The sequence below is a fragment of the Lycorma delicatula genome, chromosome 1 (assembly GCF_047948215.1).
Source record: "Lycorma delicatula isolate Av1 chromosome 1, ASM4794821v1, whole genome shotgun sequence".
In the NCBI taxonomy this organism is placed as follows: Eukaryota; Metazoa; Arthropoda; class Insecta; order Hemiptera; family Fulgoridae; genus Lycorma; species Lycorma delicatula.
Genome location: NC_134455.1, coordinates 215,259,205 through 215,286,285, shown reverse-complemented (window position 1 = coordinate 215,286,285; position 27,081 = coordinate 215,259,205). Strand labels below are relative to the sequence as shown.

At 29.4% G+C, this 27,081-nt stretch overlaps 1 protein-coding gene across 1 annotated transcript in view; it reads left to right on the top strand.

Annotated features, from left to right (window-relative positions):
* cysu (peroxidase homolog) overlaps positions 1-20,532 on the top strand; it is a 219,000-nt gene extending 198,468 nt beyond the window's left edge. Inside the window, exons 15-18 of the mRNA XM_075372261.1 lie at positions 3,345-3,437; positions 6,765-6,934; positions 9,361-9,469; positions 14,445-20,532. Of these exons, the coding sequence (XP_075228376.1) occupies positions 3,345-3,437; positions 6,765-6,934; positions 9,361-9,469; positions 14,445-14,601 (529 nt within the window). The 3' untranslated portion in view covers positions 14,602-20,532. The remainder of the gene's footprint in view (positions 1-3,344; positions 3,438-6,764; positions 6,935-9,360; positions 9,470-14,444) is intronic.
* Positions 20,533-27,081: the final 6,549 nt, after the last annotated feature.

Sequence of the window (27,081 nt, the reverse complement as noted above, 5' to 3'; positions counted from 1 at the left end):
CTGAATCATTGCCTATAAATTAATTTTTCTCAAATTACAATAAATTCTGAAGTTATAATCAATTTTGAAATTAATATTTGCCTTATTAAAACTGATAATTCATATCCCCAATTAATTGTAGTGAAAATGTATAAACTGCATTCTTCTTAAAATCACTCAATGATTGATAATCATTTCATTTGAATATTGAAGACTTCATATTACAAGGAGTCATAAACATGATTTATAAGAAGTACCCAAGATAAACAAAGATAATAAGAACATTTTACTAAATATGAAAAAAATTACATAGAACAAACAGGCTAAACATTTGAAAGAACTGAACACATCATCATACCTTAACTTGGAATTGTGGAAACTCAATGTAGAAAGAAGTACTTAATTGTGTAACCGTGAATGTTGTGGGTTAGAAATGAAAATTTATCAACATTTAATAGGAAAGTTACCAACTCATTTATTGAATATTTTTAAATACTAGCAATTAAAGTTATGCAAAATATGGGAATGGCATTCAAGAAAAACTCCAATTTTTAATAGATAAATTATTCTAAAATGGTTTTAGAACTAGCCACAAAAATGTTGATTCAGTCATTATGTATCAAAAAATGATAAATCTTGTGATGTTGATGAACTATCATACTTCATTAGTCCTGAAATATCGGAAACAAGCAGTAGGCCAGCACAGTTCATTGGTCTAGTGCCTTTCATGAACCAGGAATAATCCCTGAACTATTAAATATACCCAAAATTAAACTTTTACATAAAAATAATGATAAACAAGACCAGAAAAATACAGAACTGTAATTTTTTGTTCATTTTTTAAAATATATCTGAAAGGATAGTGTTTAACAGGTTAAAATCTCATCTGAATGAAAATGATTTATTAATAGCAGAACAATAAAGATTTTAAACAGCGCATTAGTAAATTATTTAAAAGGTGATAGATACAATCACATCTTATAGATAGAAAACAGTGTCTAGATATAAAATAAGAGGTACAAGATCTGGTCAGAAGATATCAGTCCCAATTTGTCAAAGACTTAGCAAAAGTAGTGTAGAGTTCAACATTAAGTCCAGCTTTAAAAATTAAAAAGTCAAGCGATACTTTATGCAGATTAAGCAATCCAATTTTTTTATAAACAATCATGAAATAATTCTAATATAAATATATTAGCATAGAGAGAAAGAGAGAGAGACAGGTGTTAACATAGATTTGTGTTCAGCTACTCATTTCATTGTGTACAATTTAATAATAAATGTAAATAAATCCAAATTTATAAGTTTTAAAACTTATTTTTACATTTTTAAATTTAATATTTAAAATGTTTTATTTAATTTAAAAATGTAAAAATAAATATAGCAAACAAAAGGATAAAATTAATATCATAGGTAATAAAATTACAGAACAGAAATCACCACTGAACTACTTAGTTGCAATGATTGATCATAATCTTTCTTGGAATGACCTGTGCATTACATTTGCAAAAAATAACCTCAAATATTTTTTTTTTAAGACTGTTATGTTGACTTGATAATAAATCATTGAAAGCATTTTATAATTGATTAATAACAATTACCATTATAAAATACTTATACTGCTTTAGGGATCATCATCTATATGAAATCTAGAAAGAATTTAGGCCACAAAAGAAAGCTCTTATATAACAGTAGAAACAAGAAAATATAAAATCTCCAATTAATTTTTAAAGGTCTACAATTAATGATATTTGCAATTATTTATTGATGAAGATCAATAATCACTTGTCAGCAGATAGATTTTAAAATAATTTTAGACTCATGTTTATTGCAAGAAGTAAAGAAAGTTGGTTTGTAAAAGTCCATGGAGCATTATTTGAACATAAACCAGCTTAAGTCACAAATATGAAGAAATATGATGTTTGTAATTGTAATAATAGAAAATTGTCATAAAAATTCTAATTTTTATTTTTATTTTTATTGGAAAATATTTTTACATCACTAAAAAGAATTTCTTTCCATTCTCAAACACAAATAAATTAGGTTGTTATAGGTTTAGAATTATATATTTAAGTTTTACCTTTGATTGCCCCTTTATTCACTGAACATATTAATCACCAAGGGAAAGTATTGAAATAAAAAAATAATTAAATATCATTGGATTTAACTTTCTACAGTGAGAAGTGAAACTCTGGCAGCAAGAAATTCATAATTTTATTTGAGTTTATAAGAATAATTTATAGATCAGTATAATCTTTTATTGTTTATATTGTTTAAAACACAAGTTAGAATTTTTATTTTTTCGTCAGTCTCTTGACCAGTTTGATATAGTTCTCTATTATGAATATTCCTTTTATTTCAACATATCTGGTAGATCCACAAATCTGTAACTAATGATTTTCTTTAAGTACTCTAGTTATTGTCTCTGCTCACAGTTTTTACTTCATTAATAAATTGACTAACTTCAGATGCCCTAAATGTCTTCCATGATCTTTCAATCTAGTTCATGTAAGAATTTGCCACATGACTCTTTTTTCTTCGCTATAATTTAAAACTTTTCAATCTCAAAATTTATCAAATTGTTTCATTTTGGTGCAGTATCACTTAAAACCTCCCTATTTCAAATTTGATCAACCTACTTTGTTTCAGTATTTTTCTAATCACCAAATTTCAAAACCCTCCATGCTTTACCTTTTAACTTTCCTAACGTTCATGTTTTACTGCCACAATCATTACATTCTAATAAACACTTTTAATTTTATTTTACTATACATCTTTTGTATTTTCTAATCTAAATAATATTTCATAACTTCTGTTAGATTACATTATTTTATTCAAAATTTTACATATTTTATTTCTTTGAGTAACTCAGTACAACTAGCAAAGATCTGAGCTTGAGTTACAAATTCACCGCTTAAGTTTATGTAGAATGATATTCATACAAAAGAAACAGAGCTTAACCAGAGTAAGATAATCATTTATGTGATGTCTTCTGGTAATATATTTCCTTCTCACTTAAATAAATTATCATGAGAAAGGTATCCATCTGTAAAATTCTGCACAATTCCAAAAAAATAAACTACAAAAATTTGATGAGGCAGGAGTTTGTATATGATTATATAAAGTATTGTTTTCATAAAAAATTATTCCATTGTTCACCTTATAAAATTAATAAAAAATCTTATTTTAATAAGATCTTATTATAAATTGTGTATAATCAACTATGTATGCTTGATACATTATTGTGTCAAACTATTTGACATATAACTGGTAACATTGGTTACTGACTAGTATATGTTTACTAGTTTCAAATGATTTGTAAAATCATTAAAATCATACCATGCTGAGTAAAATATGTTGTTTTACAGGAAATTCTGTGGCTTACCAGGAGCAAATACATTTGATGGGCTTTTTGGAGCTATGCCAAACACTACCATTAATAGATACACTACTATATATGAGTAAGTAAATTAAGTGCACAGATACTTCATGTTATCTGATATTACTATAATCATTCATATGACTTGAATGACTCCAAATGAAATCTCTGGAAATGCCTTCTACTACCCCTTTATTTTACTCTGTGTATTGTTTTAAAACATGTTTAAAAAAATCTTTATCTTTTTGGTAGTCCTAGTGTCCAAACCAGCATCCAAAATGTACTCGTATGACTTTATAAGGTGTGTAGGGAGCTAAAAAGTTGAAGATTTATTTGTTGTATGTTTGTGGATATAGCAAATTTCAAAACTTCTCATTACATTATTCCAGACATACTTGAGGGCAAACGCCCTCAATTTTAAAACTCTCCGACATTTACTCCAACAATGAAAATGAGAAAAAGCATACAACTGAATATGACAATAAGCCTATGTTGGGACTTAATAAAAAATTATTGATACAAAGTTCTTATAAAGTTAAAACACTAAGGGTAACTTTTTGAAAATTAATGCATTTATAATGTCCATCTCCATGTTTGCTGGTATTTTTGTTCAAAATTCCAAGAAGACGGCACCAGGACTTTTTATTGATACACCAAATGAAAACTAAATTATTAAAAACTATATACAAATCTTGGTGATCTGAAAGTTGTCAGATGAAACCCTGAATTCTTCAAATGATATGGTTATTTGTAGAGATTTACTGAATTGTATTGAAGAAAAGATTATTGAAGAGCTTGGATTTTACGGAGAAACTGGATGTCGATATTTAAATGTTACGAGGAATGGAGATACCCTACTCAGAAAAAAGGGAGATGAGCTCAGTGATCTCTGTAATGATTAAGATTATTTTTCAGTTTTCAGCATTGAAATAAACAATTTTGAATGATCATAATCTTAAATTAAAGGTACAAAGATTTATCAAGATTATGAGATTGAGAAATGTCCAACGCATTTCATAAAATCAATAATGATTAACTGTTTTAGTTGCCAATAACTTTTGAACACTGAGAATCCACCCTAAAATTATTTTAACAATTTTTTTTTTTAATTAGTTTCAGTTCAATTATTATTTATTGAGGAGTACTAATCATTTCTTTAAAAGTAAACACTGTAACATGTACAGCAAAAAAAAGTTTTTTTTTAATGAAAATGATTTAAATTAATTTTTCAAAGATTCCTATTTATTCGTTTGTTTATACTTTACAAATGTCTTATTTGACATTGATTCTGTTGAAAAATTCAGGTATCCCATTTTACAATTTTTAAATTAAATAATATTTTTCTGGAACATTAATACATTAAATCCTGACCAAAAAGTAACAGAATAATGATGACTGATGGCTAGATATGGGCTAGCTATTTGCTGGCTTCTCGTTACCTATAATATCCTGTTACATTATATTATCCCCTTCATTGTAAATAATACTTCAGATATCATAGGTAGAATTACTTGCTCATATATATATTTACACGATTTATAAATATTCTAAACTTTCTGAACTTTGACAAGTAATATACTAATTTATTAGGCTTCATAACTTAATAATGGATTGTCAGAATCCATTGCGAGTTTTTTGCAAATAAAGAGATTATTTAGCAGAATATTTTCTTAGACGTAAATAAAGATCTGTAAAAGGTTTTTGAATTAATTGCAGGTATTAAAAGGAAAATATAGTTATATATATAAAAAAATTCACCTCACTGGATTCACTTTATTGGAATTCTTATAAAGTGTTATTTAACATAATATTTTCAGCAGACATTCTAAACATTTGACATGTAACTACATATTTGGAACTGATTTTCATTGTAATTTTTAGAGTAATGGTCACAACTTAGTTTCTTTCCAATCTTCTTTTCTAAAACTTTTTTTACATCTGATGAATTAATTCACCACAGAAGCTTACCAGAAATTTTTTATACGAAAATTGAAATTTTAAAGCTTATTAAAAATAAACCATATCTAACCAGAAATGCCAAGTCGTTACCACTCTGCCATGGAGATTAGAATTTTTTCTTTAAAATATTTTATTTTATTTTTATTAATGTTTTAATTTAGTAAAATTATAAAGACTGTTTGGCTGAGAAGTCCATGATGTATATTCAAATAATGAATCGGACATATGTTTTTACACTACACTAGCAAATTAAGTTTAAATAAGATAATAGTGATTCCCAAAAAATTAATTTTGAATTACTTTAAAAAATCATAGAAAACAGATTTGCATACAAAAAAATACTTCTTTATTCCTTCTTTTCATGACTCAATGTCATACATAGGTGACCTAGAAAGAATGAGCAGCACCATTGATCAAAGTCAACATTCAGTATTGTAGAGTCCTTCAACCACAGTTTTTATTAATACTTGGCTGTTAAAGTCAATCAAGCTGTAAGTTTTTTAAAAATACAGATATTTATAAAATTTTCTGGATCTACAACTGATTTTTTTCATAGAATTTTACATTATATAATTATTTAATATCTAATATAATGATAGTAGATAGTTGCATTACTACATTGATTCAGATTAAATTGAAAAGATAAATCAGTGCATAGATACCTAAAGAAGAATTACTGCCCTCTATAATAACAATAGTCCCTATGTTTCTAAAATATCATTTAATATATAGTTATTCATAATAACTATTCAAACATAATTATAAAAAGGGAGAAATAATAATTCAGCTAGCTATTGCAAGAGTAATTCAATACTTATTACATCTTCCACAAGTAGTATATACTGATAAAATATTAAATTTTAGTCAACAGCCTAAAAACTAAAGAAATTATGAGACCACCACTTCATTTTTCAGAATTGTAAAAAGAATAGTCATGACATTGAATTAGCTAGATTATAAAATCTGAGAGAACAGATTGGCAAGGGCCAAATTAATGACTTCATAATTAACCCTGCTAAAAAAAAAAAAAAAAAACACAAATAATTAATTATTGTAAGATATGGGTGCCTAGAAAATATTGATATTGTAATTTTTTAAGTTTAGTTATTTTTAGTTCTTCAATTTTATACAAAATAATAATAATTCAACAAAAAATTAATTCTCATTCTCTTGTGTTTAAATTGTGGATTGTATTTTTTGGTGACAAATGACAATAGTTTTGAAATAAACAGTTAAATTTTTAATGTGTTAAATTAAGTACCTAATTTTCAGAAAAAATTATTATCTTTATATTGTGGTCTTAAATATTTTTGGTGAAAAGAGAAACAATATCTTTTAAAATGATGTAATTTTTAACAGAATGATTGGGTTTTAGGAAAAATAAAAATAATGTTAAAGAGAACATTTTTGAATGCTCTCAATTAATTCATAATCTCTTTTCTATTCATAGCAACCCATCAGATGTTGACTTATGGTCAGGTGGAGTATCAGAACGACCTCTTCCAGGCAGTATGATAGGACCAACATTCGGTTGCATAATTGCAACTCAGTTCAGTTATGCTCGACGAGGAGACAGGTTTTGGTATGAACTGCCTAACCAGCCTTCATCCTTCACACCTGGTAAGTATCCCATGTAACTGGGATTAACTGATCAGTAACATCAATTCATTATAGATTTATATCATGAAATCTAATTTATATGGAACAGTGTGAAGATTAAATTTTAATTTGATCATGAACTATAAAAAGCGTTACTTTTATTTATGACCAATTGATCTTACTTCTCTTTTCTTCCAGACAGTAAATTCTTTGTAAAACTAAATTTTTATAGTCACTTAATGAAAATAAGTCAAATAAAGATTAAAGAAAATTAGGACCGGTATGAAACACATGGATATAGGAGATATTACATCCCTGTATTCATCGCCTGGACAATCCCTTTCTGCTGAATGTTTCTTATTATTGGGCTGGAATTTATTTGTTAAATAGAGGTTATATATTTATTTTGTTTTAAAAGAATAAGGGATTGAGTTCTATTCCTTTGTAGATCTATTTGGATATACTATTACCTGGGTTATCGTTAGAGAATAGCAAGGTATTTGCTCATTCTCCTGGTACATTTCCCTTTCAGGCCATCTGCTGAAGGCCTTTTGGTCTAATAGGAATGCAACTGGTGGGACCCTAGTTATTGGACTGTGCAATGCACTCCCTTTGCAGAGAGAGTCGTATAAACTGTTGATAGGCCAATAATTGTAAGATGAAGGAAGGAAGGATGGTGAATTTAGATTTTGTAGAATCTTCTTTCTCTTCATCTTCGTCATCTTCTTACACTAGCTGAGTCAAGTTCACTGTAGTGCGATCTACTTCTTACTTTTTTCTTTTGTTTGCCTGAATCTCCATGTTATTTTGGTTGTAAATATTTACAATTTTATTCTTAGAAAGACCTGTGAGCCCTGAGAAGGGCATCACAGCAGAGAGTGTAGGCTTCTTTGTTCTCTCCGTCAGACTGGCAACAACATCAATTTTTCTATTAATTTTATAACTTAGTAACTCACACATAATGAAAGATACTGCAACATGATAACTTACAGACAACTTACAGACAACAATGCATTACAGGCAACAGCGTGGCCATGAATATCTCGATTCCCCCCCGAGGGGAGAAGATCCCACCTCGTAGCGTGTCCGGTCGCTACATCACCCCCTCCGTTCCTAGCCAGTAGTGGCTTTAACGGAGGACATCTTCTCGCCCTCAAACTGATTGCACACCACAGCTTTCAGTTCAGGTCCCGCAGAGATGCCACCAATGCAGATGCCCCGAGAGACATCTACATCGGTAAAATTCACCCCGATAGTAGTTTTTAAGTTTATGCCTTCAGAAAGAAGACAACGGACACCTGCAGCTACCGTCGCCCTCAGGAACTAAGCTAGAAGCCTAACCGCGGAATGAAGACCCCGCACCTAGCACTAACTATTATTGAGCCAATTTATCGAATGTCTCAGACCCGAGCAAAACAACCACTATAAGAAACTTTCCCACTAAAAGTTTTCGTGGCCATGAACAACAAGATTCGCCAAAAGGAGAGAAATTTCCCAGCAGTCTTTACATTAGAGACATCCCTAGTATATGTATATATATACTAGCCACTCAGAACTTGCTTTTCTCACCTTTCCTGCCCACCAGTTCCCAACCTACAAATACCAGGATTTGGTTATGAAACAAATCTACCAATAATTATCAAGCCTGTTTGTCTATCAGTAAATTAATCGATCAGGACTTGCTTTGCTTGTCCTTCCTATCTGGCCAGTCCAACCCCTGACCCATCTGTGTGCCCTCATGGTTGTAAGAGTAATATATATAAATAACGATTATTCAGACTTTATAAAATAGCTGAAAAAAAAACTAAATTACAAAAGACAGAAAAGTATTAACTATGGTAACTACACAGACCTTTAACAAGGAAAACTTCACAAATTCATCCCCAAGGGGGTTAGGGTTTAAAACCTTCTCTGAGATAACACGAATATATCCTGAAAATTAGAAAGCAATCAGTTGGTTGTTCTTGTGTGATGCTGTTGCAAAGGACAAACAGACAGAACTCACCACAAACTATACATTTATATATTAATTAAATAAAACTTACATACAGGTTTCCAGTAAGTTTCTGCTGCACTTTATAGGCATACTCAACAAATAATAAAAAATGTTTGTATAAAATATATCTGAAAATGTTTTGTTTTCAATGATAGCTAAAATTTTTGCCAGATTTGTGATCTTTAGGTCAAATAATCCTGTAATAAAATGTTTTACTTCTTCATTAATTTAGTTGAATAGAAACAGTAATAAGTAATTTTGTTATTCACATGTTAACAAGAAAAACCCCCTTTTCATTAATGTTTGAAAAGGTTTGTAAAACTCTCGCAAAAAAAGTGATGTATTTGAATAATAGTGTAACCAGTTAATTTCTTATGATTCTAGAATTAATAAAAATCTATTTTTATTTATTAAATATTTATCTGATATTCTTATTTTTTGTTTCTTTTAGAACAATTACAGGAAATACGTAAAATCAAATTAGCAAGAATCATATGTGATAACACTGACCTTATAGACACAATACAAGTATATCCCATGGTGTTACCTGATCATGAAATGTAAGTATTTTCCTACTAGATTCAAAATTTTAAATCAATATTTTACTTTATTTTTTGTCATCAATTGGTTTGATGCTGTTTTCTCTTCTTGCTAATATTTTAAGATTAGCATAATTATTCTTTTTAATTATTACCATTAATTATTAGTATAATATCATTACTTCCTACATCCTTAGTTATCTGTTTTATATAAAAACCACCAATCTAGTTCATCTCTTCTCACTACAACATTCCACCAAAAATTTCTCTCCTTTCCTATTCATCTTCATTATTATTGACTTCATTTCAAATGTTATTGTCCTACAAGAATTTTAACATTCTCCTATAACATCACATTTCAATGTGATTCTTCAATTCTTTTATTTTCTGTTTTTTCTATTCCCCATGTTTTGATACCACAAATTACTATAAGCTACAAAATATCTTAACAATATCCTCTTAATAAAATATATTTAACAACATCCTCCTAAATATGAAACTAACAAACTTTTTTTTGTATGAAAGCTGTTCTTGTTTCAGCCAGTCAGCTTTACTCTTCCCATTCCTTTTAATTTTACTCCCAAAATAGCGAAATTCTGTAACTCTGGATATATCACATTAACTTAACTTTATATTTAATTCATTTTCTTCTTTCTGCCATATTTCATCACCTTGTTTTTTTATTTTATTTAATTTCAACAAAAAAAAATATATATATATATAAGTATTAAAATGTATGTAAATAACTAGCATCCCTGTCATAGCTGCAGCCACATTACATGGTTGCTTGTTTCTCATCACAGTCAGGGGATATTTCTGCCCCTGGACCCTCTGTGTTCATGAAACTCATGATTGTAAGAATAATAATAAATAAAAATTAAATCCTGTTCAAATTATAAAATCTATCAGTATATTGTAATTTCTTCACAGCAACAGCTTGGTCAGTAAAGGCCTTAACTTTGAGTTAAGGCCTGATCTAAGAATGTGGGTTCCAGCAGACCAATCTTAAAAATGGTAGTTATAACTGATTACCCATACTTCAAATGGGTTAAAATGCATTTGCCAAGTTTTTATCATTACCAAACACAACTAAGAAGTGACTATACTCTGTTCCTAATTTTTTTTCTTAATTAATTATATTTTATGGTTTTTTAGTTAAGTAACCGGAAAACGATGCAGCCAGTCACGTATTACATACAGTAACAGTGGCTATATTGGTTGAGTTGCCGCGCCAAATTGAAATTAGAAAAAATACAAAAATGGTTTTTAGATATTTATCTGAAGAGTATTTTGAACCCCCCAATCTAGTGAATATCTCATTTAGTATAACTGGAAATAGGGAAAATTTGCAAGCGTTTACCTGCAAATTCTGCAAATTTTTTACCTTTCTTCAACCTTTTCAAGGTTGAATTTTGAAAATCTAGAAATTAGTTTTTAGATATTTACATGAAAATTTAAAAAAATGAAGTTGGTATCTTCATTTTTTACTGAGAAATTAAAAAAATAGCTGGGTTTCAAAAAAAATTCAAAATCCATTTTAACCCTTTAAACTCAGAATTTCAAAAAATCTATAAGTTAATTTTTAGACATTTACATGAAGATTAGAACACCAAAAATCAAGCTGGTATCCTCGTTTGTTACCAAGAAATTAAAAAAGTAATAATTTCATTGTTACTCCATTTTAACCCTTTAAACTCAGAACCTTAAAAAAGTATTTTCTTAGTGTTCATACTAAGAAGATCTTAGTGAAGAAGAAGAATATTCTTCTTACACTGTAAGAAAGAACATTATCTTCAATATAACGAAATGTAAGATAGGAAGAGGGAGATAGATTTATACATTATTGGCGCTGTACGTTAATTGTAATGTGTAACTTTTCAAGTAGATAAATAGTTTTTTTTTATATTTTTTAATTAATTCTGTTAAATTTGTTTTCATTTTATACATTAAAAAATGCTAATTTATGGGAACACATACCTTTTGAAAAAAATATATTTATATTTATTTATATAATTTTAATACTCATTAGAGCAGTGTTTTTCAATCTTTGGGGTACGCCCCCCTGCGGTGGGAGGGGATGAGCGTATCAAAAGGAAAATATTATTAAAAAAAATGTATTAATTTACTGAAAGGAAAGCAAAACAAAATACATTCTGTCATAATAAATAACAAAATACACATTTACACTGATATAATACACTTATAAATAGGATTGTATCAGTATTGCTCAGTGTATTAATTATTAAATTCATAACTAAATAAATAAATTATAAATATAAATTATAACTTATTATTAAATAAGTTAATTATTAGTGACTCTCTTGGGCCTGTCTTGCAGAACAAAGTTTTTTGAAGGAAGGTTTAATATTAAAAATAGACATTCTGAGTTCTTTTTCTTTATTTAGCTGAGATCTTCTATATTTCATCTTCAAAGCAGCTACTGCAGAAAATCCAGTTTCGCACAGGTAGGAAGTTGAAAATGGTAATAGTATACGAAATGCTCTTGTATTAGTGCAGAAAACTCATCATCCACCCCTGCTCAAAATTCAAAGAATGATTTATTACTAAACTGTCTTTTGATTTTGCCACTTGCCATGAAGTCTATGATGATTTCTTCTTCGACTGTTGATAGCCCTCCAGGAGTATTTTGAAATGGATCCCTAATCCTTTGTAAATTGCTACCAAGTTGTCATCAGCAAGAAAATATTTTTAAATCCTTTGCCAATATGGTTAAATGATTTTCAATGGTTATAAAAACAACTTTCACATTTTGTTCTTCAGCCTTGTAAGTTTTAACACATTCATCCACATTTGCAAATATTTCTAGGTTTTTATTGCTTTAAATTTCTGCTCCACAATTTGAATTTTCTACAAAAAGCATTAACGTTATCATTTGTATCCAACATATGTGTATTTGCTCCTTGCAGTTGAAAATTCAAGGTATTTTTAATTTCTCTAATATGTTGACTGAATAGCTCAATTCCGTCACAAATAAACCATCTTGAAACTTCTCGGCTTCCAGTCAGTTTTACTCTTCTAGATAAAAGGCAAATTCATCTCTTAATTCATAAACACATTGCAAAAATTTCCCACTTGATAGTGCAGAAAAATTCTTGATTTTAGGGGTCTCATTTTTATATAATTTACTACGGTTACAACCATCGTTAGCACTATATTCAGACTAGGACTCATTTCATTGGAAACCAGAGCTTCTCTGTGGATCGTGCATTGTGTTCAGCCACACTATAGTATTTTTGTTTCACAAGTGCTTGTATACTTTGGAATCTTCCAGACATTGAACAAGCACCATCTGTGCATATTCCGACACAATTTTTCCACTCTATTATTGCCTCATTTATAATAATGCAAGTGCCGTTGCTTTGAGTCATATTAGTTTACAGAAAAGTAGTTCTTCTATTGCTGACATACCATCACAAAATTGAACATAGACAATGAAATGAGCATCTTTATTGGTATCTGTTGCCTCATCAAGTTGAATTGAAAACAGTTTATCACACAACTTCCCAAAAAGCTGATGCTGTACAACTTCAGCTCTATCTCCAATTCGACAGGCAACAGTATCATTTGATAGAGGTATGAATTGCAATTGTTTGGAAAAATTATCTCCAAACATAGTTTCTACAATCTTAATCACAGTTGGGAAAATAAGCTCTTCGTCAATGGTGTGATGCTTTTTACATTTGGCTGTTTTATATGAAACTTTATAAGCGGCAAGAAAAAAGCTTTCTCATTCACAAAAAAGTTTTTTTTTTTTAAATTAAGTTTGCTTTTCATATGATTTTAATTTTAATTCTAAGAATTCTCAGGGTTTGTTAAACATTTCTAAATGTCATTTAAGTTTATTAGGTTTCATGTTGTCTGCTACCAAAATTTTTAAACAAATGACACACAGTGGCCATTTCTTCTTCATTTATTTCAGTACTGGTAAACCCAAAATTTAAGTATTCTTGAGAATATTTTCTTGATTTTATCTTCAGAACCACACTTGTCTGTATGCTTGTTGATGCTTCACTTTGTCTAATGCTTGCTTATGCATCAAAATACTCAAAATGCATTATTATTGTATACGTTTTTATTGTATGAGATGGGGCGTGATGAAAATTATGATTGAAAATTAGGTTGCATTACTGAAAAGTTGAGAAATGTTGCATTAGATGGAATAATCAACCTGCAATATCCTCAAATCACAAGTATAAATGAAGTGAAGAAAGCATGAAAGGTACATCATACTTTATTTGAGAAAGAACAATCAGTAAATGTTGAAGTTTAAAAAAAATTTATTATTTTTGAATGAAAATATAATTCCATTATTTGGATTGTGTTCCCATGTCAAGTACTGATTTTTCATTAGCAGACTGAAATTTATCATTAAAACTTGATACTGCAAAACTTCTAGAAATTTTTGGCTTCCAGTTACTGTTTTTCAATACTATTATATGTATTACAATAATTGTACATAATCATTTTATAAAAGTAGAATCTTATAATTAATTAAACGTTTTTTCCAGCAAATATTTTCACATTTTCTTAAAACAACAACCAGTTTTGATATACTGAATCAGAAGAACAGAATGTCATTTAACAGATATGAATTCATTAAAAATTAGATTAACCTTTAAAATACAGGTGTTGTATTTTTATTTAAATTTAATGAGAAAAAGTGTATTTTTAAACCCTTTAAAAATGAATAATCATATATATTCAAAACTTTTACATTGAATCTTCAGCTATAAACTCATCAAAACAATAACAATTTTTATTTATTATAGTAGTTTATTTGAAGTTTTTTCTTACATCACTCTTCTTTCAGGAGGATTTTTTTTGAGAGGTTGCAGAATGTTTACCGCCATCCCTTAACAGCATTCTAAATCCTCCTTTGATTTGTTTTTTTTTAGTTTATTAATTAATTTTATCCTTTTAATTTCTTTATTTATTTGTTAAGTTCTGATATTGAAATGTGTTTGTTTATCAACAGCAATCCAAGAGTACCATGTAAGAGTGCAGTATTACCAAGCATTGATCTTACCAAATGGGCAGATTTCAGTGGATCACCAACAGGTCAAGGTTCCCACATACCATTCAACAGTAACCTACATGGAACAGCTTTTGACCCATTATTTGGAAAGAAATAGTGTGTTTTTTTTATTTTACTTTTTGTACATAATTATACTGTGAAATAAAAATATTCTAAGAATGCTTAATAACTGATGGTGAAACTGTTAAAACTGAAATAACTATGTTACTCCCTTCAAACCAGCAAATATGAAACCAGTAATCACCATAAAGCAATAAACTGCTAAACTGGTATTTTTTTTGTTATTTTATTTTATGCTGGAATATGAAGAGTGTTTGTAAATGAAACTGACTTTTCAGACTTTAAAACTACATGGAATAATAATTTCCTACTTGTTTATGAGTTACCAAAAATAAAATACATTATTATGTATACTGAATGTATGTAGGTGTCTTCCAGTTACATTTTGTATGATAAATTTTTTTACCATGTTTCCTTTTTTACTGAGAATATGAATAATGTGCTGTTAATTACGAATTGTTAATCAGTAGTTTATGTTATTAAAACTCTAATATTTTAATTTTTTGATAAATATTACAAGATAATTTTATCTACTTACTGTGATTTATTAAAATTGTAATCTGAAAGAACATCTTCCTGAACACACAGTGCTAATGAGTGCTTAAGTGTAATACGGGTAAATTTGTTATGTTTATAAACTATTTTATCAAATATTTACAAGCTATATTTTAAGATATTATTTTTTAGTTTTTTTATGATTATACTGGTAATTTATGACCAAATAACTTTTTAAGAGGTTGTATCTATAAAAACTTATTTACGTTAAGTAGTTATCTTGTTTTTGTATGTATTTTAAATGTACTATGTACATTAAAAAATACATATAATTAACAATACAGTTCATATAGTATTATTTGCATTAATTCATAATGTCTACATAGCAATGTACATTATTTATAATAATGCCCAAAAATTTAATAAAAAAGCATTATGAGAAAAACAAAACATAATTAACATTTAAGATGTTAGAAAGAAAACTGGTAAAACCAGTAAAGAAAACTGGCAGACCTTTCTAACACTATGACAAAAAAAATGTTTATTTAACATAATTGTTTATTTTAAAGTGGTTATTAAAAAGAAAAAGTGGTCACGTAAAGCTATCATTCAAAATAACTATATTTATAATTGAAGTTTATTTACTTTATATTAGGAATTGTTCACAAATAACTTAACTTGCTTTTACACAATTCTACACCCCTTCGCAACTATTATAATCACTTTTATAATCAATGATCTGCCATGAAGGAACACTACTGCAATTCCTTGTTATAAAGCAAAAATATAATCAAAGCAAAACTCCTTAACCATAAGTTTGCTTATGGATTCATTCACTCATCATACAAATTTCTGTTATTTTTAAAATACAAATTCATAGATATGCCTTGTTCAGAAACAGGTAAAACTTGGTTATACTGTAATCATTTTTGAGTACCTTATTACATAAAATTTATTTTACTAAAGAAATTAATGCCTGAATTAAAATTTGTATGTTTACATCTCATATAGGTTGTGACTATTTTTTACTTAGAAAATATTTTAAAAGATGAGGTTTCAATGCAAAGAATAAATTACTAGATAATAAATTGATTGTAAATCCTATCTTTCAATGTTACATTTGTTCTTCATCTACATTTTTTTTTTCTTAAACCTTTTTTTTCCTTAAAGTGTTAATTTGTACACAGCATCTCATATTTCAAAAAATATTTCCCTTTAAATTAACAAAAAAGTTAGAATAAACTTATTGTCCTATTTTATTATAATTATGTAGCTGTATCAAAAAAAGAACTTTTTATTATCTTAGTAACAAGAGTTTTAAAATAATTAGTAAAGTTTCAAAGCTAAACTAATCATTTTAAAGAGATGTAAAATTAGTTTCTCATTAATGTCATGGAAATCCAAAAAAAATGTCATTTTATTGCATATATCTTTTAGGAATCTGCAGAATGTTACCGTTAGGTATTGTATTAATAGAAAGTGATTCATCTGGTCAACACAAGAATACAATGCAAGAATATAATACGTCACCTAGGTTTAAATTATTATTGATTTTACATCCCAGTGACTTAAATATGTATTTGTTGGTGCATCAAATAAAAAGAAATTCCTTATCTAAGTTTATCATCAAAATGGTTTCTTGCACAAAAACAGAAGAAGTATGAAACAGAAAAGTAACATCTTAGTTAGATAACAACTTTTATAACCTGGTATGTACACATGCTAAATCTCTTTCTATTATATATTTATCATTTAAATGTTTTTCAAATGTAATCACTAATAAAAAAAAGTTAATTGTAAAATATTGATCAGGATACTTTACACTTGATTTAATTTGTGTTATTTGGATAATATTTGTAATCAAAAAGGATAACCCATTACTTCTACTGACAAGTGTCCAGTTCAATCTTGTTTCAGACAAAGCCACTTATCAAAACACTATGACTGATTTTTCTTATTCCAAAAAACTGGCTTTTCTTGAGTTTTGTACTAAACTTCTAACAGTAACAAATCACTCTATAAAACTATAAATAATTGTTATACTATAAATTATAATTAATTGTTATAAATAAATTATTTAAAATAGGAAATAATTATTGAGCTTAAATTAATAAGGTACATCTCTTTATTTTTCTAGTATACCATGCTTTCATGAATCCATCCTCTAATACAACTAATACAACACTTAGTTTACTAACATAAAACTTTTCAATTTCAGAATTAGAAATATCAGTGAAACACTCAGTAATTTTAACTACCATACTTTCACTGTTCTGCTCTACACTCTTTGTCCAACATCATGTTTACAAAGGCAGAGGGAATTTACCTTTGTAGTCCTGCAAAAGATTGCAAGCCATATTGTATACTATAAGTCTAGATGGTAACTATTTAATAAAACTTCTGAAAAACACATAATAATACCTCAAACCTTTCTTTATAAAGTGTGTTACAGTGTTTGTGAATGGTTTGAAATATAGAATTTAAAAGATATATTACTTTTGTTGTTAAAACTTCAATTATAACTTTATGTTTATTTGAATTCTTAAGCTAATAAATTGTTGAACAATCTCAATGTTCATATTTCTCTGTCATAGGAACTCACTAAAATAAAATTTATCTATGAATTTATTGTTTCAAAAGTAGTTCAAAACAAAATAATGTTACTTCAGTATTTGTGAACTGATTTTCAGTAGTACATGCATATTTCGATTTATGCATAGAAATAAATTTTAAGTTGTTGAGCATGTGAGAGGTAATTTCACAGATTATTTAAGTCATTAATACTGACTGACTGTGCCAAAAAAAATATATATATATAATATATTGTAAAATTTTGTAATTAAATTTTTTAATAATAATAAATAAACTTATGTAAATAAAATCAACAAACATTCTGTTGAGGACAATACTTAATTTTCTAACTTAAGTAATTTTGAAAATCTGTTTTTTTGATTATCTATCAATTTCTCTGACCACACATATATACACACACACATTTAGATAATAAATAATACAACCGTTTGTTGCATTATTATTGTTCTTAAATAAACAGTACACAACATTGTACTATTTATTTTAGTTTTCTATTTAAATACTATGTTGCCATGTTAGTTTTAAAACATTTATTTATTTTAAAATCTTCTTCTAATAGCAGTTATATAAATCACTGATTGTTTATAATTATATACTGTTAGTTCTTATAAAAAAAAAAAAAACAAACTAGTGAATAAATGTAGTACTTCAGAAGTTAAGCAAATTAATGACAATGAATTTTTAAAGATAGATTTTTATACAATATATATATATACAATACACACACATCATAAATAATCAGTTAAGTAATTTGAACAGAACCACTTTATTAGAATCTTGTACAATTATTAGATAAGTTTTTTATTATCAATAATTTGGTATTTTTCATAATTATTAAATACTCTACCATACCATTTTATTATGTTACTAAAAACATTTTTGTTAACAAAAAAAACTGTATAATTTATAACATCATATTTGGTTGTGGTTTTCTGGGAAAAATAAAGTTAACATTTTACTGGTTTGATTATTATCCTGTGTCCAACATCCAATCCTTTGATCCTACTACCATCAGTCAACTTTCTTATATTATTTTACAAATAATGTAATGAGAGATGTGCATATATTAACAAAGCCAAATGGTGTTTGCCTGTTTGGATTTCTAGAGTTAATTTAAAAATATTAAATAAAAATCTGAAATGCTACACATTTATTACTTTTGTGTGTTCCTGAAAATATTTAGAGGCCTGATCAAAATTTATTGAAGGATATCCTGAGATTTATTCATTAAATTGTTTATTTATATAATCACTCAGGCAGATTCCTAAAATCTGATGGAAGCTAACTATTATTACATGTAACTATTTTTATGTATATATATGAATTGGTGAAAATTAATTTTTAATACATACGTAATCCAAAATAATTCATGAAAAATTGAATTATCGTTCTTCCATACAAAAATTTTTGAATAAAAATTCTACAAAATTTTATGCATTAGACATTTTTGTAAGTTATATTTTTCAAAATGATCCTTACTTCAAAACTTCAATAAACTAATTGTTACTCAGTAGTAGATGAAACTCTATCAAATGTACAAAAACCTGCACAAGAATCCAGTCAGGATAATTTGGACCTCGTGAATTAAAGCAAAAGATAAATTTACCTTCACAAGGTGAAGGGATATTCTGTTCTAATGAAAATAATGAGGTAGCTATTACTATTATACCCAGTAACCAGCCCTAATAAAAACATTTAGTTTTTATATTCTAAATATATTTCTTCTTTTACAAATGTGGATTTTACAACAACAAAAAATATAAAATGATAATTTCACTTGGTATGAATCTTGGGTAAGACGACTACCTGCTTTCCTTATTACTGAATATTCCACAACAATTGAAACATATCAAGGAGTAGCATCATGGAAATTAAAGATAAAATGCCAATAGTTAATACCATGTTGACGAATCAGCTTTGGTTCAGTATAAAGCAATACTGGGTACATTTTCGATTACATGATGTTGTCATAAGTTATTTGTACTTGTGGACCACACCATGATGTTATTCAAAAAATAAAGAATTAATAAATGAAAACATTAATTAAAATGTACATAATATATATAGATAATAACGATTTATTCATTTTATTTTTCTATTTGAATATAATGATGCATTAATTCCTAAATATTTATACTTATTAAATGCTTTAGATGCTTTTAATACTTCATATGAAAATTAGAACTCAATAATTGTTTTACTCAGGTAACCATTTATTTAATACTTTTATACCACTACATTAATTCCAGAAATCCAGACCTAAAATGTAAATCTATAGTTAAAAAAAATAATAAAAACATGATCTAAAAAAGTAATGATTTAGACAATTATTTTATAGTGCTGGTATTAAGTCAGTCCACAGGTACAAAAATTAGTACAAGTGATAGGGAAACATATACCCTGATAATTTGCTGGAGATTTGTACAAATTATTGTTTAAGTCATAAAATAGGTAATGAAAAATCTGGTTTCACTGATCGATATACTGCTTTTTTTTTTCAATTCTTGTATTGCTGAAATATATAAAGTAGGTTGTTAATGCCAATCCTTCCAAAAAAAGGGCTGGTAGCACCAACCAGTAGTAAATAAAATTTAGATCTAGTCTCCTATTATAGACAATATTTAAAAAAATTTTCAGGGGGAAAGAAGCAATCAACAGTTACTAATTAGATTGTAACAAAATAAGACTGAAAAATATAGTTATTGTATATGTAGACATAGTTGCTACTTATCTAAGATAACTGTATATAGGCAACTAACTTTTAATTTAGTACAAAAATCATTGTCAGCCAATTTTTTTTTAACTTACTAATATAATATTCATCTTGTATGTGTGTTGACTTTCTATTACATTTTTTTTCTAATAAAGAGTACAATTTGAAGTGAAACTGCTTTAGTGTTCATTTTTATCTTACCTAAAAGTTCATCTATTATGTTGAGGCAGTAAGATTTGTAAGAACTTCCACACAATATTATTCCCTAAACCTATGAGTGAGGCATACTATCATCCATGTCAACTCTCCAGCTTATTCTTGGTTGATCTCTCTTTTGCTTCTCACAAGAAACCTAGTCCATCCTTTGTAAATATGACCATAATACATCAACCTTTTACTCTTGACAGCAATAAAATTGGTTTCTACCCACATATTCTTATAAATTAAATTCTGATAACGTAAACTTAGACTTTTATCATTACAAATGAAGTTCATGGAGATGGACTACTTAATTAATAAATAAAAATCTTTATCAAGCATTGCATTTCTATTTCCACCATGCTATATATAGATTATTCTAGTAGTTTACCATTCTCGGAATGGAACGTGAGGATAGCGGGAAATTTATTTATCTCCTTCCTCATTGCACAGCCTGGAAAAAAGTCCCTTGCTGCTGTGTCTTTCTTTTTATCTGGTTGGTATTTATTTATTTGTCAGTCATATTTTAATTTGTTTTATTTATGGACAGAATTCTATATTGCATTCCAACCTTGTACACCAGATGGAAATCTGATGTACAAGGGTTACCAGGACTGACCTTGGGAGACTAACCACATATGTACTTTGTTCTCCTGACATGGTTCCCCTTCAGTCTGTCCCTGAAAGTCCTTTTGGTGCTAAAGCCTTCTGACGTAGCAGGTATGCATCTCTTGGGAGCCTTAGTTGTTGGAGGATGCAATTCACCCTCCTCAACAGAGGGAGTAGCATGTGCTGGGAGTGACATAATTGTAATAGTCAAGAAAGGAGGATGATCGGTTGGTGAAACAAAGTTGGGAAGCTCTCTTTGCTCAAGCTGTCTTCATCACCGCATCTCAGCCAGATTCAGGCCGGGCTGGGTTCAATACGTAGTAGCTGGTTGATCTTCTTTCTTCTTTACCTGCCTTTCCATAAAACCGGCAGTAAATAATTTACAAACCTTATACCTAAAATTGTCCCATGGCCCTGAAAAGGGCTACACAGGGGAAGGTGCAGGCCTCTTCTCTCTTCCGTCGGGCGACTCCTGGGCTATTCTTCTGCTTTCGTTGCTCTTCGCCGGCGATCTTCATCTTCTTGGGATGGAAAGGAGGATGTTTGGTTCTTACAATTGACATAACAATATTCCCGTTCTCGAAGGGCAGGAGGGAGTGACGATCGGTTTATTCCAATTAGTAAGAAATGTTCAAAGAAAATTAGAGAAAAAAGAATTTTATATCTTCTAGACGCACGTGCATCTAGGAAGGATTTGGCGGGATCGTGAGGCCGAAAAGGTGTTCTCGGCTGCATCACTGTAACCAGCCTGCGGCATCTGCAACAGACCTTTCACTATTCTCTGAACACCCATCAAAATTGACTGAATAGTGTAATGGTTAGCATGCTGGCTTCTAAACCTTAACGAAACCGAAACATAACAGTATGATGATTCTGATTTATTACGCGCGATAATATTAATCGTTTACACCTTTTCCAGCTGGGGTTTTCCCCCAGTTACAAATCTTTCATAAAGTGTCTTTTTCACTCGTTATTTCATTATCCATGCATACCTTTTCCCGTACATGACCTGCATTTACCCAAGTTTCATCTAGATAATAAATCGTCTTACCCTCTTCAAGGGTAAGACGATTTATTATGCCAACCCACCGGTTGGCAATAAGATTATTCGGTTTCATAAATTATGATTTATGAAACCCAACCACCAAAGAACAACCCACCGGGTTGGTCTAGTGGTTAACGCGTCTTCCCAAATCAGCTGATTTGGAAGTCGAGAGTTACAGCGTTCAAGTCCTAGTAAAGCCAGTTATTTTTACACGGATTTGAATACTAGATCGTGGATACCGATGTTCTTTGGTGGTTGGGTTTCAATTAACCACACATCTCAGGAATGGTCGAACTGAGAATGTACAAGACTACACACACTTCATTTACACTCATACATATCATCCTCTGAAGAATTATCTAAACGGTAGTTACCGGAGGCTAAACAGGAAAAAAAAAAACAAAAAACAAACCACCACCAAAGAACACCGCTATCCACGATCTAGTATATTCAAATCCGTGTAAAAATTTACTGGCTTTACAAGGACTTGAACGCTGGAACTCTCGACTTCCAAATCAGCTGCTTTGGGAAGACGCGTACACCGCTAGACCAACGCGACAGAATTAGCATAAACTACTGAAATATTATATGCATAAAAATATTACTTGAATTCATACATGCTGAATTCATATTTATATCTGCTGCACGAAACAGTGCAAGCAGACATAAAGACAAGGTTCAGATCATTTAGTTTTGGGTTTAATTCCCAGTAAATATCTTTTCATCATTTCATTCATCATCACATATCTTCCTCATTAAAATATTAAAATACATGCAAATGTATGTCCAAGATTGTAGTATAAAATATATTTTTAAAAATCTATATTTTAATCTATTTCAAACACAATGGATCCATTAAAGTGTCATTACAATTTATTGTCAGATTCAATAACAAAAATTCCATGGAATATAACACTCTGTCACGAGAGACACAGTTTAAAAAGTAAAATTCTATCACAAGATTTCTTTATAGTTTTGCAACTATCAATAATTATTACTTTGGATGACAACAGTAATAGTGTTTTCTTGACCCTGAGTGTTAGTGATAAAAACGTTTTTTCTGCTACAAAAATATGATTTTTTTTTTAAGAAGCTGAGCTGAATTTACATTTACATCAGAATGTGTTAAATACATGGGTAGTATCCAGCAAGTTATGGCTTGAGAACAGAATTTCAAGAGACTGGGAAAATGAACTGGATTATTTCAAAACACAAAAAGAACAACGTTATAAAGTATGAACATTATAGGAAAATATTTTTGTCATTGGTGATTTTGAAGATTTACGGTATTCTGGAAAAGAGATTGAGGGCAGAAATAGAGGCGTTAAAGAATGAGATAGTTTATTTTTTTAACTTGCACTGCAATATTTGACCTCCTTTTGCAACAAAAAGGTACTTGCAACAAAACTGTTAATTTTTAATGAAAAACAAAACCAAAATTTGCTGAAAATAATTTTTTTTAATTATATAAAGCTTTGTTAGTTTCTGCCCATTCTTACCAGTCAATATCACTAGAGATTCTGAATGACTGAAATATTTATCATTAATTTTTAAACACATTATATGAAATAAATTTTATTCATTTTATCTTTAAAATATTTAATCACTTTGTTTACCATTTTGTTTATTTCCATTTAGTTCAGATCAAATAAATAAAAATTTCAAAGATAAGTATTGTTTATTAACAGAATAACAGAAAATGAATTACAAATAAATAACTGCTTTTAAAAAGGACTGGTAAACTATAGATAATATATTTACCTTGCAAATGGCTATGGATAAGGTAGTAAGGAAAGGGAAAGAAATAGATATAGCATTTCTTGATCTAAAAGCCATACAGTTCCAAGATAGGAGTTATGGAAGGATCTGGAAGAAGTTGCATCCTCAACCATGTTGACCACAAAAATTAAACCTTTGTATCGAAATGTTGTGGGAGCTGTTAAAATATGAGGTGAAAATTCATTGAGGTTTAATATAGGTAAAAGTGTGAAGTGCCAGCCACCGTGGCATGAGTGGTAGCATCTTGGCCTTTCATCCGGAGGTCCTGGGTTCGAATCCTGGTCCAGCATGGCATTTTCACACATGCTACAAATCATTTATCTCATCCTCTGAAGTAATACCTAACAGTGGTCCCAGAGGTTAAACAAAGCAAAAAATAAAGGTGTAACAGGAAGATGGTCTGAGCCCGATTCTATTTATTGTGCCGATGAATGGGCAGTGTAAGAGAACAAAGAGAAGTCACATTGGGTACTGAAGAATGAAACCTGTGTATGCCCAGTCATTTGTGTGTATGGATGATGTGGCACTATTAGCAATGAATCAGGAGGACTTACAAAATTTGGTAACTGAATGAGCTAGGCTTTTGAACAAAGAGATCTGGAGATGAACTCTTAGAAGAGTACGGTGATGTCCGTGATCAAACGAAAGGATAAACAGGGTTGATTATAGAGTAGAATTGAATAAGGCTAGAGCTGATGAATAGTCTCAAGTACTAGGAACAGTGATCTCTTCAGGTGGAAAGATTGATGAGTGATGAGTAAGTAAAGCTAGCCAGGAATATTACCAGCTGCGTAATTCATTAGCAGGTAAGAGAGAAATCAACTGGGAAGCCAAGATAGAAATTTTCTACAAAATATTTTCCTCAGTTTTAATGTATCCTACAGAAACTCATTGCCAGAAAAAGAGTACGCTGACAGCATTGGAGATGAAATATCTGAGACGAGTAGTGCAGAAAAAAAACGTGCCAAAATCAGGAACCATACCATACAATTCAACCGAAGCAAGAGCCATTTGTATAAAAAGTGGAAAAAAAGAGCCAGGGTTTGTTTGGTTATGTAGTGAGAATGAAAAAAAATAGAAGGCTGAGAATTGGGATGGAAGCAATACCGGAGGGAGTGTGTGAAAGAGGGCAGCCAAAAGTGGAATGGGAGGAGTATGTAGCTGGAATCTTCAGTTAGAGGGAGAAAATCTTTCAGGAGGGGAGAAGTATGGCAACATACCTTAAAGAATACAAGAAGTGATTAGGTAGACCCAACACTTAACAATTCGAAGGGAAAGATAAAGAAGAAGACGTTTTCAAATATGTAGCCGTCATTATTGACTTGGAACGTTTGTTTTTTTATTAAGTTTGGTTACATTGTTTCCAATGATCTAGTTTATTTTTTTAACTTGCACTGCAATATTTGACCTCCTTTTGCAACAAAAAGGTACTTGCAACAAAACTGTTAATTTTTAATGAAAAACAAAACCAAAATTTGCTGAAAATAATTTTTTTTAATTATATAAAGCTTTGTTAGTTTCTGTCCATTCTTACCAGTCAATATCACTAGAGCTTCTGAATGACTGAAATATTTATCATTAATTTTTAAACACATTATTTGAAATAAATTTTATTCATTTTATCTTTAAAATATTTAATCACTTTGTTTACCATTTTGTTTATTTCCATTTAGTTCAGATCAAATAAATAAAAATTTCAAAGATAAGTATTGTTTATTAACAGAATAACAGAAAATTAATTACAAATAAATAAGAAATAAGTAATGAGTTTGTTTAAGCTAATTTTCTGCAAAAAAATGGTGAAATTAAATTAAACTACAAAATGGATTCTATTTTTAAAAAAAGAAAGAACTGAAAACTGTAAAAACTTATAAATAACTAAGCAATGAAAATCAAAACTGAGTTTTTAAAAAGTTATCTGTTGTTGTCAAACATCTTTCTTGTCTTGAGTTTGTTTCCTAATGTACTTGTCAAAAACTGTTTCTTAAAACTAACTTAGATTTAGATTTTGAAAATCCAGACAAATAATCCAAAACATAGTTTACATCATACCATGTGAAGGTTTTTTTGGTTCATGTATCATCATCTGCTTTGTAATGAATACTGTGTTGTACGTTTCTAGAAGTGTTTTGTATGATTTCATCATTAGTTGGATTTTTGAAGACACTACTTTTTACCTATGTTGATAAATGCATCTAGGTGAACTTCTGAAAACTAATAGTCATTTCAGAGCTTTCTTTGATACTGGGATAAAGGCAAGCTTTCTTCAGGATCATCATACTCGCTTAGAAATTATGCAAGACTTTTTTTTTTTTGGGTTGCAAAACCAGAAGTTTTGCAACCCTTCATGTCCTGGAGCTGACCAGTTTCTCATTTTCTTCAACGCCCCTCGTACCTCGTCACCACTTGCATCAAAAGCTTGCCCATATTTTAAAAGTTGCGGGTACAGTTTTCTTCATCTTCAATTCATGCTGCATTGGCGTTGTGATGAATTTCTCGCTCCCATATGTCAACCAAAAATCTCGTCATTTCTTCTTCAGTTAACCAAGTTGTGTAATTCTTCTACTTCTCATGTCTGCCTCTGTTCTCCTTTACAATCCACTGCCTTCGCTTTTCCTTCTTTCAATCTCTTCCTGTTGGATATTACTAATCATTCGCGTGCCTACATATATGAGATCACTGATCTTTTCTTTTTTCTTTCTTTTTTTTTTAGAGGTGGAGGAACCCCATTTACGGGTGCCTAAGCAGTGTCGGGCTCGCTAACAGGTTCCAGCAGTTATAACCAAGGACGTATGTATGCCTGCGCACTACCGACTAAACTTCCACCCCTGGCTTCCCCCTACTTGGTACTGCTTATAAAAGCATTTCATCAGAAGAAGGGGGAATTGCCTGCACACACAGCCGTAACAAACCAATAGGATGTCACACACCACACAAACAACACATACAGCATGTCAAATACAAACACCGACAACAACATCGCACAAGAACCATGCAGAAAACAGGACAAAGCTTCTAACATCAACAATACACACCCACACAGCAGTCAAGACAAAAATCTCAAATAGTCACACTACTTTCCAGTG